At 44.1% G+C, this 18,233-nt stretch overlaps 1 protein-coding gene across 1 annotated transcript in view; it reads right to left on the reverse strand.

Annotated features, from left to right (window-relative positions):
* Nucleotides 1–1,078: 1,078 nt before the first annotated feature.
* The window catches only part of DNAJB12 (DnaJ heat shock protein family (Hsp40) member B12), a 295,716-nt gene continuing 278,561 nt past the window's right edge, over nt 1,079–18,233 (reverse strand). The window contains exons 8-9 of the mRNA XM_069240389.1: nt 9,318–9,471; nt 1,079–1,707 (exon numbers count right to left, since the gene is read on the reverse strand). Coding sequence (XP_069096490.1) covers nt 9,350–9,471 — 122 coding nt within the window. The 3' untranslated portion in view covers nt 1,079–1,707; nt 9,318–9,349. The remainder of the gene's footprint in view (nt 1,708–9,317; nt 9,472–18,233) is intronic.

An 18,233-nucleotide genomic window follows, 5' to 3' on the forward strand; every position in this document is an offset into this window, starting at 1 on the left:
TTTATTAATACAATTGTTCAGTATTGTTTCAATTAATTGTATGAATCTGCCCACTGAGGGTTGGCTTGCAACAACATTCTCTTGATACGGGCAAGCACCATTTGTAGTACCATGAACTGGCAAAGGAAATGGACAGCAGGTGCTTATTATACCAAGGTATTTGGGGTGTCTCAATTGAATTGGGTACCAGTATAATTAATCTTTAATATGATGGTGAAACAAGTAGAGCGGAGTGGGATAACTAGGTGCATTCACTCCCGTGGCAGTTTATACCAAGCTTAGGGGACTAGTAGAACTTTGCTTCTATGAGTAGCATAATATTTTAGGATCTATTAGTACACTAGTTGTTTAAGTCAATGAGGAAAATAACAGCCCAAACATGACAGTATACGATTGTGCATGCATATTTTTTTCTGTTGCTAATCAGGATGGGCCTTGCCCAAAAATGTTTCCTCTAGCACCACAGCAAACATGCCGGACACACCTACCTCCGATGCAGCAGCAGTCAATGGATTGCGCAAGGAGAAGCTGCCGTCAACAGCAGTGAAGAAGATGAGGTAGTAGCAGTTACTGGCAGTAGACATACCGAGACACAGTCACAGTGAGAATATCAGGACCGTTAGAAACTTAAGACCAGAGGAGTGACTGAGGCCGAGAAGAACGGGGGAAACATGCAAGGAGGGTCCATACATTCAGGAAAGAGAATGAGACCCAAGGAGGGAGCGCAGCAGCAGCAGAGGATGATTGAAGACATAGCAGGACCAAAAGGACAACAAAGGGAGAGTTGGACCTACAGAGAAACAAGAGTAAATAACACCCAGTCCCAGAGGGGGTTGAGGGGGGTGGGGGTGGAGGCGGCATGAACCAATGCACGATCTGTTGGCTCAGTGCACACTCACTATTAATTACATACAGTTGTTGTCTCATTTGTGCTTTTCTACAATTTTTCTGGCTCGTAGAAAGTATTCAGTATAAAAATGTGACACAATCAGATACAAACTCTTCTCTCATAGGCCGCTATATTTTATGAGGCACCAACAACTTGCAGCACAACAATTTTCTGTCTGAAAAAAATGTATTCAAATTGATTCTAGCTTTATTAAATATTATCAATCATACGCAGTCATTTAAATAGGAAAGACTCACAGAGGTGGGGAGGGTGGGCACTGGCAGTCCCAGCACAGGCTGATTCACATATTACAATTTATTGAGTCAGACAGGCACTGGTTAAATTTTATCCAGCCCCAGCATAGTTTTTCTTCTTTTGTTTTTAAAGTACAACATATATACAGCTATAAATTAATTCTAAATAGATTTTTTCTGCTTCGCTTATTTATTTCTTTACATTTCAGTTTTCTTCTAAAAAACACTTCTGATTTCCGTTCCGCTTGAAGTGACCAGTGCAGTCGCAGGAAAGCTTTCATTGTCAAGTTCGTTAAAATCTCGGTTTGTTGTCATGGTTCTGGTGTCCTAAGCGGAGTGATGCGACTGCAGAAGTCTAGAAATGGAGACACGAAGACTGGAAAGACGCACTGCGGCTTTTACGTTCTGTCCTATCTGCTCTCTAAAGCAACTAAAGTTGAAAGAGGGCAGCTGCGCACTGCTAATGTTCCAGATCCATAAAGGTTACTTTGTTATGCCTTTTAAATAAAGTCTGTTAACTTGGCTCAGAGGACTTCACCAAAGGTCTCCAGGTATTCCAGAAGTCTGTGGGGAAAAATACAAAAAAGGAGTTAAAATTCAGGAAACTGATTACAGTGCGAGACAATGGAGTATGCTCGATAAGATTACCTTTGTGGGTATCTTTAGGAATTATATAAGAATTACCTCTCAAAAGGGTAGATTAATAAAAGCTGTTGGTTTAAGATATAACAAAGGAGGGTTCAACATAGGTGTTCAAGAACTAGGTAACTGTCAAATACTCATCGCACATATCTACTAACTATAAATTTACATAGAAATCATTAGCAGAGGCTTTAGCTATGCTGAAAATCTGGCACTGGTCTAGCTCTCTTAGGACGGCACAGAAGCCCTCATGTAATGGGTTTGAAGAAGGAACAAAGTATTCAGCTTGATATACAGCATGTTCCAAAGAACATGACAAATCGAAAAAGTCAATAACATGTTCCTTGAACAATATGCTTCTTCACTATCCCTTTATTATTCATTCTTTCCCTGGACCATGGTCTTGGATGCTGACGATATTAAAAATGTTGCTGGTTTCAATCCTTCAGTAATCCGCAATCTTGCTATATCCCTCTATGCTATGTTGTATGCCAGTTGCATAAATCTATTCCATATTTTGTTTTTCATCCTAATTATCTCATTAGACTTAATGGACAAGTTACTTACCTTCGGTAATGCCTTATCTCGTAGAGACAATATCTAGCTGCAGATTCCTTACCTTAGAATTTCCCCCAGCCATGTGTCTGGATCAGGAGTTTTTTCTTGAGCACTTACCCGGCATGCCGTTAGAAGGCATTGATCGGCTCCACGTCCATCGTTGGCGTCATCTGCGCTGGACGGGATGTTGCGATACTATAAGGCGCCACCATGGCACGCGGAGGCTAGTTTCTTTTTAAGACTTTCCACGCCAAAAGTACAGAGCCATGAAGAACACTTATCACTGGTGTGTAAAACCTAGGACCCTGAAAGGGGAGTACCTGACACTAGCAATCAGTTCGCAGAGTGGGGACGATGGGTGGTCAGTAAGGAATCTGCACCTCAATATTGTCTTTACCAGATAAGGCATTACAGAAGGTAAGTAACTTGTCCATCTGATAGAGACATCTAGTTGCCGATTCCTTACCTTAGAATAGATACTCAAGCAATACGATCTCAGAAGGAGGGCCTGTGAACTAAGATCACACTAGAAAGTCCTGCAAGACCGAATGGGCAAAGTGCCCGTCCTTATGGACTTACCCGGCAGAGATGCCCACGTTGCTGCCTGACAGATGTCATGGACCAGAACTCTGCGTGCTAATGCAATGGTTGCAGCTTTAGCTCTGGTAGAATGAGCACGAAAGCCCTCAGGGGGTTGCTTTTAAGCCAATGCATAGCACATTCTAATGCAGAGTACGACCCATCTGGAGATGGTTCTCTTCTGCAATGACTGACCTTTCGTCACACCCACATAAAAAACAAAGAGTTAATCACCCACCCGATTTCTTTGGTACGATCAAGGTAGAATGCAAACACTTTTTGGGTCTAGGCGGTGTAGTCTCTCCTCTTCCTTAGAGGGATGAAGGGATGCATAAAAAGTAGGGAAGGTGATGGATCGGCCTACATGGAAGGGCGTAACCCCTTTTGTACGAAAGGAGCCCTGTGTGCGAAGCACCACTTTGTGAGGATAAATGGAAAGGAAGGGTGGCTTTGAAGACAATGTCTGCAGCTCACTCACCCTGCAGGCAGATGCAATGGCCACAAGGAAGATTGTTTTCAAAGTGAGAATCCTGAGAGGACAATTTTGGAGAGGCTTGAAAGGAGCGCACATCAGGAATGTCCGAGCCAAATTCAAATCCCATAGGGGTATAATGAATGGGGAAGGAGGAAACATGAGCAAGGCCTTTAAGGACTTATTTACAATAGGTGATTTAAACAAAGAAGGCTGATCAGGCAAACATAAAAAAGCAGAGATTGCAGACAAATAACTTTTGAGAGTTCCCAAAGCAGAGCCCTGCTGGGCCAACAAAAGTATGAACAAGACAACTTCAGAGAGAGGGGCAGAGAGGGCATCAACAGACTTCTCTTTTCACCATATCACACATTTCTTCCGACAATAGACATACCTTTTGATGGAAAGATGACTGGCTGCCAAGATAACATTACAGACTTCAGGTGGAAGGTCAAAAGCTGTCAACTGTGGCTGCTAATTCTCCATGCAAGAAGGCAGAGTTTGGACGAGTTCAGGTGGAGAAACCTCCCCTGCTACTGTGATAGTAGACACTCCCGAAGGGGCAGTCTGATCAGAGGATCAATGGCCATGCTCAATAGCTGGGGTTACCATACACTTCGTTCCCAGTCGGAAGCCACAAGGATTACTTGAGCCTGGTCGTTCCTGATCTTGAGAACTCTGCGCAGAAGTGATAAGGGCAGAAAGGCATAAAGGAGGCCTGAGCTCCACTCAAGATGAAAAGTATCGCCAAGCAAGTGACGCCTTTGAAACTCCAACACACAATACTGCTGACATTGTGCGTTTTTTGCGGATGCGAACACATTTAACCAAGGCTCTGCCCACTGCTGAAAGAGACCTTGCGCCACCTCCAGACAGAGATGCCATTCGTGATCGACCAAGCCTTGTTGGCTGAGTTCATCAGCTCTGACCTTCAGAGAGTCCACCAGCGGCTGAACCATCAGGGAAATGCCCTGTTGTTCCAGCCATGTTCAGAGGCGCAGAACCTCCTGCCAAAGGGCCCACAAACCCTGCCAGCCCTGCCTGTTGCAGTACCACATGGCAGTGGTGTTGTCCGTGAACACCTGCACTACCTTCCCTTTGAGAGAGAGAGAAGAAATGCTTTCAGTGCTAGTCTGATCACCCAGAGCTCTAACAGGTTGATGTGGAGTCTGGACTCCGCCGAAGAACAGATGCCTCTGATCTCTGCCTCCCAGGTGGCCACCAACAGATGCCTCTGATCTCTGCCCCCAAGGTGGCCGCCAACAGATGCCTCTGATCTCTGCCCCCAAGGTGGCCGCCCCATCGCAGGAGTGATGCATCTGTCACTACTGTCAGATCAGGTTGGAGAAGGGAGAGGGATCTGCCTCTGACCCAATTGCGGTTTGTTAGCCACCACTGCAGATCTTCCGCTGTTCCCTCCAAGATCCAAACCATGTCAGAGAAATTCCCCTGATGCTGCACCCACTAGAACTTCAGGTCCCACTGCAGAGCCCACATATACCAGCAGGCGTGCATCACAAGCAAGGTTCCAGCCAGCGCCGGAGTCGGTTGACAGGAGCGTCGACATCGGGACAAGCAGCAGGGAAGGTTGAGGTGGTACGACCAGCTCTGGTCTGGATCATTTGTGGATCCAAATGGCCCATCTGGCATTGGGGCACAAAACCACCAGCTACAAACCACAGGGCCCCCTCCCAAACCAGTGGGGCCCAACAGTGGGCCAGGAGGACAGGCTGCCCAAATATGAGGTGCTTTGCTTCATAAAATTAGGTGAGTTGGATGGGGGTCACTCCAGCTCCCTAAAAGGGGAAGTGCAGAGCCAGCCCAAGTGTAGGTGCAGGCTCAAACGCAGAGCCAATGCTTGTATGGCAAAGCTCCTCGTCTTGTCGGATGACTTCGACAGATGAGGCGAACCTGAAGACCTCTTTGACTTCTTACTTTTTTTCTTCTTGTGGGACTTACTCAAATGCCTGGATGACTTTGACTGCGAAGAAGATTGTGGCTCTGCGACTGATCCTGGGAACTTCCTCTCCACGAAGATCAAGAGATGAGGTGTCGCACATCGAGCGGCAGGAAGCTTGAGGGACTGCTACCTCAAGGCCTGGGGGTGCGTGGCGAGGCAGTTGATGCAGGTCTTTGCGGCAGGGTCGCACTCGAGGCACCAGAGGCAAACAAGATGCGTACGTCACAGACACCGGTCGGTGACAGGCATCGCGGGCTTGAAGCCAGCTTATAGAGTGAACATCTCTGCCACATCAAGAGAAAGATTCTAAAAAAAAAAAACTTAGACAAAAAGTTAAAAAAGAGTCAGTCAAAAATGACTGGGGGCAGCGCTTTCTGGATCTGCTCTGACTGGCGAGGAAATAAAAGGGCTGACGTCAGCGTGCCAGGGTGGTGCCTATATGGCCATCACACAAGTCACTTTTGGCACTGGCGATTCCATGCAGAGCTGAACGACGCCACATACCAGTGCGCAAGGCTACTGCTAACAAACAAAATTTGGATCCAGTCTGAAGGAATCTGCAGCTGGCAGTCTCTATCAGATACATTGTGTGAGTGAGTATCACCAAACGTGCAGCAGCATGCCTGTTGAAGCAACAACACATACTTAACATCACACATTAAATTCTATACTTCGCACCATCCAACAAAGTTAAGGTATTTCACATATAGTACAGTCATCAAGACGTTCATAACAGCACGCACAATAATAAACAAAACACACAACTGTGTACACCTCTTGGAACTGCTCTGGGAGTGTAAAGCAGAGTGAAGGTGATAGGTCCTAGAATTCTCTGTGCACAAGACAATCCATTACACCAGATAAAAAACAACTTTCAACAGAACACATTAGGCAGAGCACTGAGCACACATACAGCACTGCTCAGATTTTCAATATAGATAGTATCACTGAGCACATAACTGTGACACCATAATAATAAACAATTGCAACACAACAACATAACACATTAGTCAGAACAACCATACCTACATCCAACACAGTTTACAGGAACCATATAAACAAATATCACCCAGATTCCCAACACTCTACTCATTATACATTTCACCCCCAAAAAATGACACAATAAAAAACACACCACGCCATCACTCTACAAACAGACTAATTTAAAGATGTACTGTGGACCGGAACATAACACTGTAACCCGAGTTACCCTATACCAATACTGTAAGCCTGGTTAAACCCATATCAATCCCTCAGATGGCAAGTACCCAAACTGGTAATGTTCTCCAGCTACACACACCAACAATAATAATCATTTTGACATGCTTGCAGCCATAAACACACATGAATAATCACACCAACACTACAGGTAATCATACACAAACAGAAGGCATGATGAAGGGCTGGGGGTGAACTGACCAGAATGTAATAGTGCAGGGCTGTACCAATGGAAATAGAGCAAAATACACTATCTACTCTGCACTCTACTCTGAAACAATCTATTCTATGCTGCTGCACTCTATGCCATTCTATTTCACTCTACTACACTACAATCTGTCCTGTGACATTCTATTCTATGCTGCTGTATTCTACGCCAATCTATTCCACTCTAATCTACTATGCACCACTGCACTCTATGACACTGCACTTTACAACTCTCTACTCTTCTATGAACTACTCTACTCCATACCAGTGCATTCTACCCCGCTCTCCTATGCACCACTGCACTCTACACCACGCCAGTATAGGCCACTGTACTCTACCATGCACCACTCAACTTTACACTACCTCATACTACTCTGAAACAATCTACTCTACAGCACTGCACTCTATGCTACTGCACTCTATGCTGCATCAATCTATGCCACCCTACTCTGCACCAATCTACTCTATGCCACTGCACTCCTCACAACCACTTCACTCCACGCAATGCATGCATCACTTTATTCAAAACCTATGTACTATATGCCATTGCACTCTACAACACTCTTCTTCAGTGAACTGTACACCATTCCACACTATGCCACTCTACACCACTGAGCTCCACATCACTGCACTCCATGCTATCTATTCTACTCTGCAACATTCTAAACCAATGCACTCTGCGCTGCACCACTGAGCTTTACACCACTCTACGCAAATGCACTCTACCCTACTACACTCTGCATCACTCCATGACACTCTAATTGACTTTGCACCACTGCATTGCATGCCACTGAACTCTATATCACTGCACTTTATGCCACTCTACACCTCTGCACTCTATTCTGCACCACTCCGCTCTACGCAACTTCACTGTACCCTGAAACAATATACTCTACGTCAATGCACTCTATGCTATTGCAATCTACTCTGCAACACTGTACGCTCAATGCACTCTACAACACTTTACTTAAAACCAACCCACCCTACGCCAATCTACTCTGCACCACTGAACTTCACACCACTTCACCCTGGGCCACTCTACGACACTCCACTCTATGACGCTCAACTCTATTAAACTCTACTTCACTCTGACACTATGCTCCACTCAATGCCACTCCACAACACTACTCTAAAACGCTCTACGCAAGTACCTCTATGTCACACCATGCCACTTTACTCCACTTTATTTTACAACACACTTCTCCTCTCCACTCCACTCCACTCTATTCTATTTCACTCTACTACACTTTTCCATTCTATACCACTCCACCCTAGGACAATCTATTCCGCTGTATGCCGCTCAACGCTACGACACTCTACTCCACTCTGACACTATACTCCACTCTATTATTCTAGTCCCTCCATGAAACTCCACAATCCTCTACAGTGCAGCACTCCACACCACTACTTGACAAGCCACTCAACTCTTCTCTACACCACTCTACGTCATGCCATAAAACTCCACTCTACTCCACTTTACAACACTCCAATCCACGCCACTCTCTTTTACCCCACTAACTGCTAGCCATACCCAACAGCAGACACGCTGGTGAAAAACTTGGCTAAACATATTGGCAAAGCCAATAACTCTTGCATAGGCGAGAACTACTGGCTTTGCCAATGCTTTTTTTTTGCTGCTATGATAACACTTTTGAAGCACACCAAAGAGATCCAGACCCGAACAGTAACACTATTCTGTTTAGAACGCAAGTAAGGGTGTAGGTTTCAGTCTTACACTGGGAATACTTCTTGGGCTGAAAGGTGTTGAATGAAGAGCAACAGACGATTTTAACTGGGAATAGAAGTACATGGAATATGTTAAAGTTTTTTTTTATGAACTTGTTTTCATTTGCCTTTCGTAACTTTGCCTCCATGAGGCCAAGTTCAAAACATCTGTATTGTATTAGGCACATCAAAGACAGAAGAAAGGTACAATGAGAAAACATGTATCTGAAAGGAAAACACCCCAATTTACCTTTGTAAAGTTATAATATACTTAAATAAATCATCTAGATAAAACAATACAAAATGCTCTGTGAGCAAAAATATGTGAGTTGATAAATACTGAATTTAGCATATAGGTGGCCCTAAAATCCATGATAGAGTGTTAAATATTTAGTAAACTTAATAAACTTCAAGTGCCTTAGCACAAAGATATCTCATAGGATTTGGTAAACGAATAATTATTGCTTTCAAACATGCTCACCATTATGAAGGACAACAGGATGAGAGCCTTTTGAAAAGGTAGAGCTGTTTTCCTGAAGTGCTATGAACACGGTGCATTTCACAAGTTATAAAGAAAACTAAGGCCAATAAAATTCAATTGAACCCAAATGGATTTACTGCACAATCGTGCACCAGACATTTCCACAGTTTTAGTAACTGCAATCTTTTATAGAGACGTTCCCCAAAATAATCAAACACAATATTTGAGAACTACCCTCCAGAGCTCGTCAGTATTAAACCCAGAAAAATTCAAATATCAAACGCTCATACATTTTCCCATTAACAAAGCTCTTAAAAAGATAAAGTGCTCACACTTAAAACTACGAGGAGATGTCGGACATGATCTAGCCGTGCATTGAGGCCTGAACTTCTGATAGTCTGCTACAGCTGGGGGTGCCCATTCTTTGTGCTCTTTGATAGAGATCGGAATCTCCAAAATAACGCGCTCGGTACAGCAAGCCTTCCTCTGCAACAACAAGGAAAAGAGAACAATATGAAACATAACCTTATCTCAACAGCATGCCACCACAGAAACCTAGGAAATCGCATTCAGACAATTTCTTTCAAAACACTTGAAGCTTCATTAGAAGTACAGTGATCCGAATCGGATTACAACTTGGCCGCAAATTGCACGTGCTATGGAATTTTTGCAAGTGAAATTGCTCAAATTTCCAGTTTGCGCATGTCAGAACAGTGTAAACATGTACAATTTTGACGTTATCCCCATTTCAAACTTGCAATGGTGCGTAAAATGAACACATGTTTAATACGATGACCGCAATATCCGTAGTCAGAAGTTCTGGTTTTACTAATGGTACGGAGCAGTGTAGTGCTTCTTAATTGGCTGTTTAATACATAGCACCAGGCTTTAAACGGATATATACAAGTTTCATTACCCAGAACACCAGAGAAAAGAACCACAAACAGCGCTATGTGAACAACTAATGATATTTAGACGTTGTGCATTTCAGTCCTCACTATATTTTGTTGTGAAGGCCATTAGCATGTAGTGACCAAGCGACTCTTACTGGGACGCAGTAGACTGCTGTGATGCAGACAATAAGGCTCCAGTCTGAGAAAGCCTGTTGGAACTTCAGCGCAGACCTGGAAATCTTTTCCATAATGTAGGAAGAGAGAGACGGAGGCAGAATAATACTTGCCTCTATTTCAGGACTGTCCTCTGCTATCAACTGGAAAATGTGCAATTTACGGAAAAACCATAGGCTCGGTAGTTGAAAACTATCTCAAAAGCAAATCCAATATTAAACAAGCATTTGTAATGCAATGGGTCTTGCGTTTGCTCGAGTTAGAGGTATTAGCATTGTAAATTCCTAACTGGACTTTTCTTGCCACATAAATTGAAAATGAAAAGTAAAACAGTTGACATAAGCAAGTCAATTCAAAGCGCCACAACCGCCATGAGTGTGAGCGCGAGAGTTATTGGCTCCCTGCAAAATGTCTAGAAAGGATCACAGTAGGGATGAAAGGCAAACTGAAACCGGAGGAGGGGCCATCGCATGCTGTAACAGGAGGAAGCGTGACAGTGTGATGGCCAACAAAAATGTTCACTTAGTTAAATCTCCTGGGAGGGAACCCGGCACACAAAGGAGGGACATTTCACAAAATGCACCAATATAAATGAAGCATTTAACAAAAGCACAACAAAAAGTAAATAGCAAAGGTGGCATGGTTAAAAGCCCACACAGAGATTACAACAGGCCAGAGTGCTTGCGCTTGACTGTAAAAAGACACTCTTTTTCATTCCTTCAAGTCTTTTGACAGAGCTGATAACCGTAGCGATACATAAGGAAAAATCTTTGAATGCCATCTAAAACAGTTCCCTACACTCAGATGTATAGCTTAGGGTTTCACTGTAGCCTCTGTGAACTGGCTCTTAATATGTGTGAAATGATTATGGCACCCCCAGTGGTAAAACGTTTACCAGTAAATGATTTTTAAATTGTAGGAGCTAGTGTGAGGTGTATGTATTACAGTTCCTCTATGGATCGTTACATGCTGGCTATGCTTCTACGAACACATTTGGCCCATAAATAGAAGCAATGATAAATATCCAGTCGTTTAAGAGAAAATCATATTTCTTATTATAGGCTGATCAGTTTTGCAGGCATCTACACTCAGGCTTCAATTTACAGGAGGAAACAGAGTTGAAACTCAAACAGTCTTGTATTGTGATTATGTTATCAACTAAGCAACACAATGGTTTGAACTCTGACAAAGGATTATCCTCTATTTCTTGATATGTTGACACTATTTTCATGATTTAAGCTGGCGAATCATTAGACATTATCCAGTATTGCCTTCTTTTAAAGTGTTTGTGATTTCGGATACTAATTCATAATAAGGCTGTGTTATTATGTATGTAGCTATATGGTATCTTTCAGAAATTTGATTATTAATTTGTGAGGGAGGTACCATACAAGCCTAATAAACCTAGACTGTTTATATCAAAACACAGTTCTGAAAGACTCTCTCCTCAATCTCTGGTAGCTGTGACACAAGCAGCAGACAATCCTCAGGGAAGTACGTGCTAAATTCAAGTAGTACCACATAGTACCAACAATGTTAAAATAAAGAAAGCAGCATAATTACAATTTCCAAACCAGTTTAGAAGAATAGGCAACGATTTAATGAGCAAAAACACAGCATGATCTTCAAACTAGGTTAAGGGGAACAAGAAATATGGCAGTGTAAAGATTTAAGGCAAAATGCACCAAGAAAAAAAAAAATCAAGGAGTATAGAAAAACAGCAGTTAGCGGTGGACCAGAACCTACGTGCAGTTTTAGGCCAACCCTCAATGCAGTGGAGATCAGATACACCAAGCGGGTTGTTACAGTCAAATGTTTTACCTTCACTACTTTGCAATGGCTGGGGGGGGGGAAGCTTTTTCTTGATAGTCCTGCTGACCCCTGGCTCCTCAGAATAAGATACTAGGCAATAAGTCCCTAACCAGCCATGTCATCATCAGGCTGCAGTCCTCACTTGTAGATGAGCCCATCCTGTAGTCAGGAGTTCTTCTCCTTTTTGTGTCATTGAAGAAGGTAACCAGAGGGTTAACTACTTGACCCCTGGAAAGCAATTCCAGTCCCTCAAGTCCTTGTATGAGTACTCCTTCAAGCAGGAAGCAGGAGCCAGACTCATAATTCAGGTTTCTCCTTACAGAAGGGCATCCTTCAGATTAAATCTTTCCAGGTCAGGAATATTCGGTGGAGACGGTGGTGGAAATGGCAGATTTTCACTGTACCCTAACCTGTGTCTGGAGGAATTCTACTCAACCCTAACAATTTTCTCACAGTCCTCTCACATACTTTTGCAGCACCTACTTTTTGCCTTACTGTAAATGTTTCAAAATAGCGGACCCAGCGGCAACCAGGTAGGTCTGTCTTCATCTTCGTGGCCACTCCACTACCTCACAGGGACAAAACAGCTTCTACCTCATACTGCGGCTCAGGTCAAACTCTATAAGGGTCCGGTGGATCAACAGAAGAAGTCCTCTTTGGCATTTCCAAGCCAAAAGAGCCAATGCTAATGCTGCATTTAATCTGCCATACTGTTCCTGTCCACTCCCAGATAACAAGTCCCTGCTAAATGGTCATAGTTAACACCCATTGGCCTTTTCTAGGCCCAGAGGCAGGCCACTGTCCTCTGAGACAGGGAAATTAAGTCCTTCCTACAAGGATGTTTATTCCAGCCCCGGAGGTGTGATAACTGGCTGGAGTTTAAGCCAGTTCTGGCAGTCTAAAATAGATGTTAACAAAGTACCTTTTTTGGTTAAGTTATCACAAATCTGATTCATCATCAAGTTAGATTTAAAACAAGGATTGGCAAAGCCTATAAGTCTTGCCTGTGCAAGAGTTATCGTCTTTGCCAATGTTTTTTAGCCATGTTGTTCACCAGCATGGCTGCCGTTTAGCATCTAAACGTTAGTGGCATAGATAAGAGTGGCATGGAGTGTCGTAGAGTGGGAAGAGGAAGAGTTGAGTACAGTGTTGTAGAGTGGAGTGGCAGGGACTGTCATGTATTGGAGTGGCACAGTGTGGAGTCACGCAGAGTGGCTTACACTGGGGTAGCACAGAGTAGAGTGCATTGTGAGGGGTGTTTCAGAGCATAATGATGTAGAGTGTAGTGGCTTTGAGCACAGTGGCACTGAACTCAGCGGCGTACATTGCAGAGTCGTAGATTGCAGTGGCGTAGATTACAGTGGTGCATAGTAGAGTGCAGTGGTTCAGACTGGAGTGATGCAGAGTGGAAGGGTGCAGAGTAGAGTGGTGTAGAGTGCAGTGGCATAGACCTGCAGCGATGCAGAGTAGAGTAGCTTAGAGTAGAATGGTGTAGAGGCCAGTTGCACACAGTAAAATCACGTGGATTAGAATGCAGTGTCAGAGTGCACAATATAGTTTAATGGCACAGAGTGCAGTCGCATACAGTGGAGTAGTGCAGACTAGAGTGGCATAGAGTTCAGTGGCGCAGAGTGCAGGATTGCAGAGTACAGTGTCAGAGAGCATTGTTATAGGGTGAAGTGGCACAAAGCAGTGGAGTATAGTACAGTGATGCAGAGTAGAGTGCAGTTACAGAATGCAGCTGTGTAGAGTGCACTGGCATGGAGTCCAGTGGTTAAGAACAGAGTGGCGTAGAGTGCAGTGGTGTGGAGTGGCACAGAGTGGAGTAGAGTGGAGTAGAGTGGCAGAGAGTGCAGTGGCATAGAGAGCATTATTTCAGGGTAGAGTGGTGCAGGGTAGAGTACAGTTGCGTACAGTGATGGAGTGTAATGACAAAGTGGTGTAGCGTGCAGTCGTGAAGAGTGCAGTGGTATAGAGCATAGTGGAGTGGCATACAGTGTACTGGCATAGAGCTGAGTGTTACAGAGTAAAGTCCATTGGCACAGAGTGTATTGGCAAAGAGTGCAGTGGAATAGAATGCAGTGGAGTAGAGTGCAGTGGTGCTGACTGAAGTAGAGAACAGTGGCATGGAGTTGTGCAGAGTAGATTGTTGTGGCTAGACAGGGGTGGTAAAGAGTGCATTGGCGTAGAGTGGTACGGGGTAGAACAGTGAAGTGTAGCAAAAAGTGGCGTAGAGTGGAGTGGTGAAGAGTGAAGTGGAATGGAGTGGTGTGGAGTGGTGTAAAGTGCAGTGGTGCAGAGTAAAGTGCAGTGGTGCAGAGTAGAGTGCAGTGGTGTAGAGTAGTGCAACACAGAGTGGAGTATTCATGGTGTGGTAGCACACTGCCATTACAAACAACACATTTTTTTTGTTGAAATGACCATTACATTTGCTCAGAAATACAGTTTTGCTAATAAAACTATAAGTGGACAGACGAAAATGTGTGGAAATTGCATCACCTAGTGTAACAATTCATTTTGATCATACTAAAGTATTAGTGTAGGAAAGTGTAGTACTATGTGGTGTGGAGGTTAGTCCTCACCATGTAATAGTGTCACATTACCCCAGAGATGGTCCTTGGAATCACACTAGTAAATCCTTATCTCAGTCCTGATAGTGTGGCAAAGAGCAATCAGAGTTTACTTAGAGAAACATGTGCCATACACAGCTCGACGAAATCCGATACCAATTTATAAAAATAGAGCTTATTTTTATATACATGTAGAAAAAAAATGAACAGTATAGGTCTAGTATAACTGGTGATATTGATTTTTGAAGCAACAGAAAATCACTGCAGAAATGGCATTTAAACGTTGCATTGAAGTAATGTGTTGCAAAATCACACTTAATAGACAACCTGCATGGAACCCTAGTGCAGTCCCTGAGACCAGATCATGACAGTCAGAGCAGTTTTACCTGGCCCGTGGCGTCTGGGTGCAGAGTTGTCCTGGCTGTCCTTGGTGTTGAACGGGACTCAAATTGAAGGCAATGGCAGGGATGCAATTGGTGACAAACAACCACTTGGAGGTCAAGCTGTGGGGAACCCTTACAGGGTACAAGTGGTGCGGACCTTGGGACCAGGCCACAACAGTCAGTTCACTTCTATCTGGTCCGTGGGGTCTGAGTGCAGAGTTGTCCTGGCTGTCCGTGGTGCTGAATGGGGCTCACATCGGTGCTAACTTTACCACTGGCACAACAATGCTGACAAGGAGATGCAAAATCTCAGCTGGGGCTAGGATGCAGATGTTGGATGACACCGTTGAGTGAAGGTGTTAGTTACCGGGCTGGCAGCCAACAAACTATGGCTGCTTAAGCACAGCAAAATTATTTGGAGATGTCTGGAGGACCGGAGGAGTGTGGTAGTGGCCTGTAAATTTGTGGAAGGGCAGACTACAGCTACCACAACGTATTTCACCAACTGGATCCAGTCGATCCATCGGCTGGCCCAATGGCCAGCAATGCTTTGGTTCCAGAGCATGTTTTTACTTGCAGGGGACTGGTGCCAGTGGTCCGAGGGAGACAGAGTGCTTCTAGCTTCCACAGGGGTCCCTCTGGTCGGGAGTAACAAATTTCAGCAAAGGACGAGGGATGTTCACACGGTGTTCCTAGTCTGTTGCCTCAGGGGCAGATTATCCCTCTTTTGACGTGATGCAGTGGGCAACGTCTGGTTGTCGGTAAGGAAGAGCTCCTCTGTGTCCTTCTTTGAAGTTAGTCCATCAAATCTGAGTTTCTCGGTGTCCCTTAAATTCTGGATTTAGGGGAGTTAAGGGCGTGGAGACTAGTGGTCAATGGGCAGCTAGCTCCTAGAGCTAACCCACCTCTGAGATGACCACATTTGGTGGGACAGGTCAGCTTTAGCTACCCAGAACCCTCTATTTTACCACTCCTGAGAGGCAAAAATTAAAATTTAATGCACAGACCAGGCTGCTCACCCTAGAGGTGTGGTCAGCCTGCTGGGGGTGTGCACAGTCCTGCATAGCTAATTTCCTGCATGTCCACAAGCAAATGTGCCTCGGGCAGTGGTGGGCTGTTTCCTCGCTGGAGGACAGCGCTGATGGCTATCAGGGGTGGTAAAGCCTTTGAAGCTCACCACCCTGATGGCTCTATTCACTAGCCCAGCTGGGGCAGAAGGTGTGACCTCCTCCTGGCGTCAGCCTTTTGTTCTTTTGTTTCTGACCTCTGGTAGCACCCAGGCTGCTCGGCCAGAGCACAAAGGAGGATGGCAAATAGGTGGACAACCACTAGTGTGCCACCTTGGTTCATGCCAGCTGTTACTCGACACAAGATTTGTGTTGGTGAGAGAAGGCACGCTGTTTGACACCAAATATGAGATATCTAGGCAGTACCATAAGGGAGATAGCAGTCCTGAGCAACCGTGGCTTAAGTCCAATGTTATCCTATGGACCGACCTGCACTTATAGTGTACCTTAGTGGAAAGGCCGCTATAGAGACAGAAGCTCTTGCTTTATGTCTGCATTGTAAATGTAATGCATGCTGACTCCTCGGTTGCAGAGGCCTACTGTAGGAGTGCCTGATTTACAGATGAGGCAGTGTATGGGACTGTGACTCCATTGGTGGGGCCACAGTCGAACTCGAGCAGTTCGCACCGCTCTGGTAGTCTGCAATGGCAGGCCTGTCACCAATCCTTTGGGAGGGTCACAAAGGGTGCACAAACTTGCGCTGCAGCCCTGGTGACAACTTTACCACCTATACTCAGGTAATTACCAAGTCAACATAACAATTCAGGGAATAGACATATACTGGGGGCTGGATAGCAGGTCCCAGTGCATTATCAGAGTCGTAAAACCAGCATATGGTTCCAAATGGGGACAAAATGTGAAGGGGCATCTGTAAAGAGCGCAGTTTTCTTACAATTTATTTCCAACACAATTCAGAAATAACACAAAATGTGCTGCATTTGCACGTTAATAATTCTGAAATACAGTTTATTTTAACTTTGATGTGTGCTAGAAAAAAAACTCTTTCCTACCCCCAGTTTCCAGCAAGATTGTCACACAAATTGTCTCACTTTGAAGTCAGAGAAAGAAAAGTGAACAAGCGTCCTTGGAAGACCACTCCTGGCATTTGATCTCGGTCTTCGAATGCACAGCAAATGTGACAAGATGAGAACAATAGTTAAAGGTCTGCTAACGAAAAAGTGAGCTTGCAGAAGGATACAGAAAATGGTTTAGACAACAGGAGGGGCACACTGAAACTGGACAGCCTAAAGCAAATAAAGAATGCAAAGGGAAAGCCAGAAAGTGCCAGTTACATACTACAAAGCCAATGGTAATCAACAAGCGGAAGTCATACCTAGGTCAACATTCTGAAAACCTCAAGCCGTCTTAAGCAAACCATACAGCTGTGCTGTCTGGTAGGCTGTAACTTAAGAAACACTAAGGGCAGATTTAAAGTTTGGCAGACGAGTTACTCCATCACAATGCAATGCATATCCCGTCCTCCTTATTACAAGTGCATTCTATTTTATGGCACTTGTAATACGGCAGACAGGATATCGGTCAAATTTGTGATTGACTGTCTGTCCACCAAACTCTAAACCAGGCCATAAGCAAGGAATAACGTAGAAAATAAGTATTTTAATTGCACCTCGCCCTATTAGGAAAAGGTCTGGCCAGGCCTACACGGTGAAACAGCTTTTGGGGTTTGTTGCACAGTGAGAGGAACTGCAGTGACGTCTTTTTATACATTAGCAGCTGGCCCAGTGCTCTTAAAAGGCAGTTAACTTATGAATAGTTAGAAACAGACTTTACCTACTTGGCAAACACATTTTTCCCTCCCATGTGTCAGTACAGTACATTTAAACTTCAGTCTTGCTAGAGCACTGGGTGCTCCTGACAGAAATATGTTTTTCAAATATATGTTGGTGGTTTAAATTAACACCTCAGCTCACATGTCACTTAACTTTCTATGCCTTATATGCACTTAAGGCATCATTTGCAATAGACCCACAGGAAAGTTAAACAGATTAAAAAAGGGCAGGTTACAGTAGTAAAGTGCACAGAGTTCTAAAGCCAGCTAAAATAGGGTCCAGAAAAGGTGAAAAATCTGGGGTGACCATGCAGGAAAGGCAAAATCGCTACACTATTTTATGAAGCGGGTCTTATGTTTATTCCAAATTATATTAGTGGAAAGAACATTTCTAACTAGGCTTTTCTATCGAAAAGAACAATATCAGCTAAATAATTCTGTATTCAAATTAATTTATGAATTAAAATGTGGTTCAGCTCTTATATTACTAACATTTGTAGCTGTATTGAAGGTTTGGGGTAACGTATTTTGGAAAATCAATATCTCAGAATGCTTTGGGT

Source organism: Pleurodeles waltl, chromosome 6 (assembly GCF_031143425.1).
Source record: "Pleurodeles waltl isolate 20211129_DDA chromosome 6, aPleWal1.hap1.20221129, whole genome shotgun sequence".
Lineage (NCBI taxonomy): Eukaryota > Metazoa > Chordata > Amphibia > Caudata > Salamandridae > Pleurodeles > Pleurodeles waltl.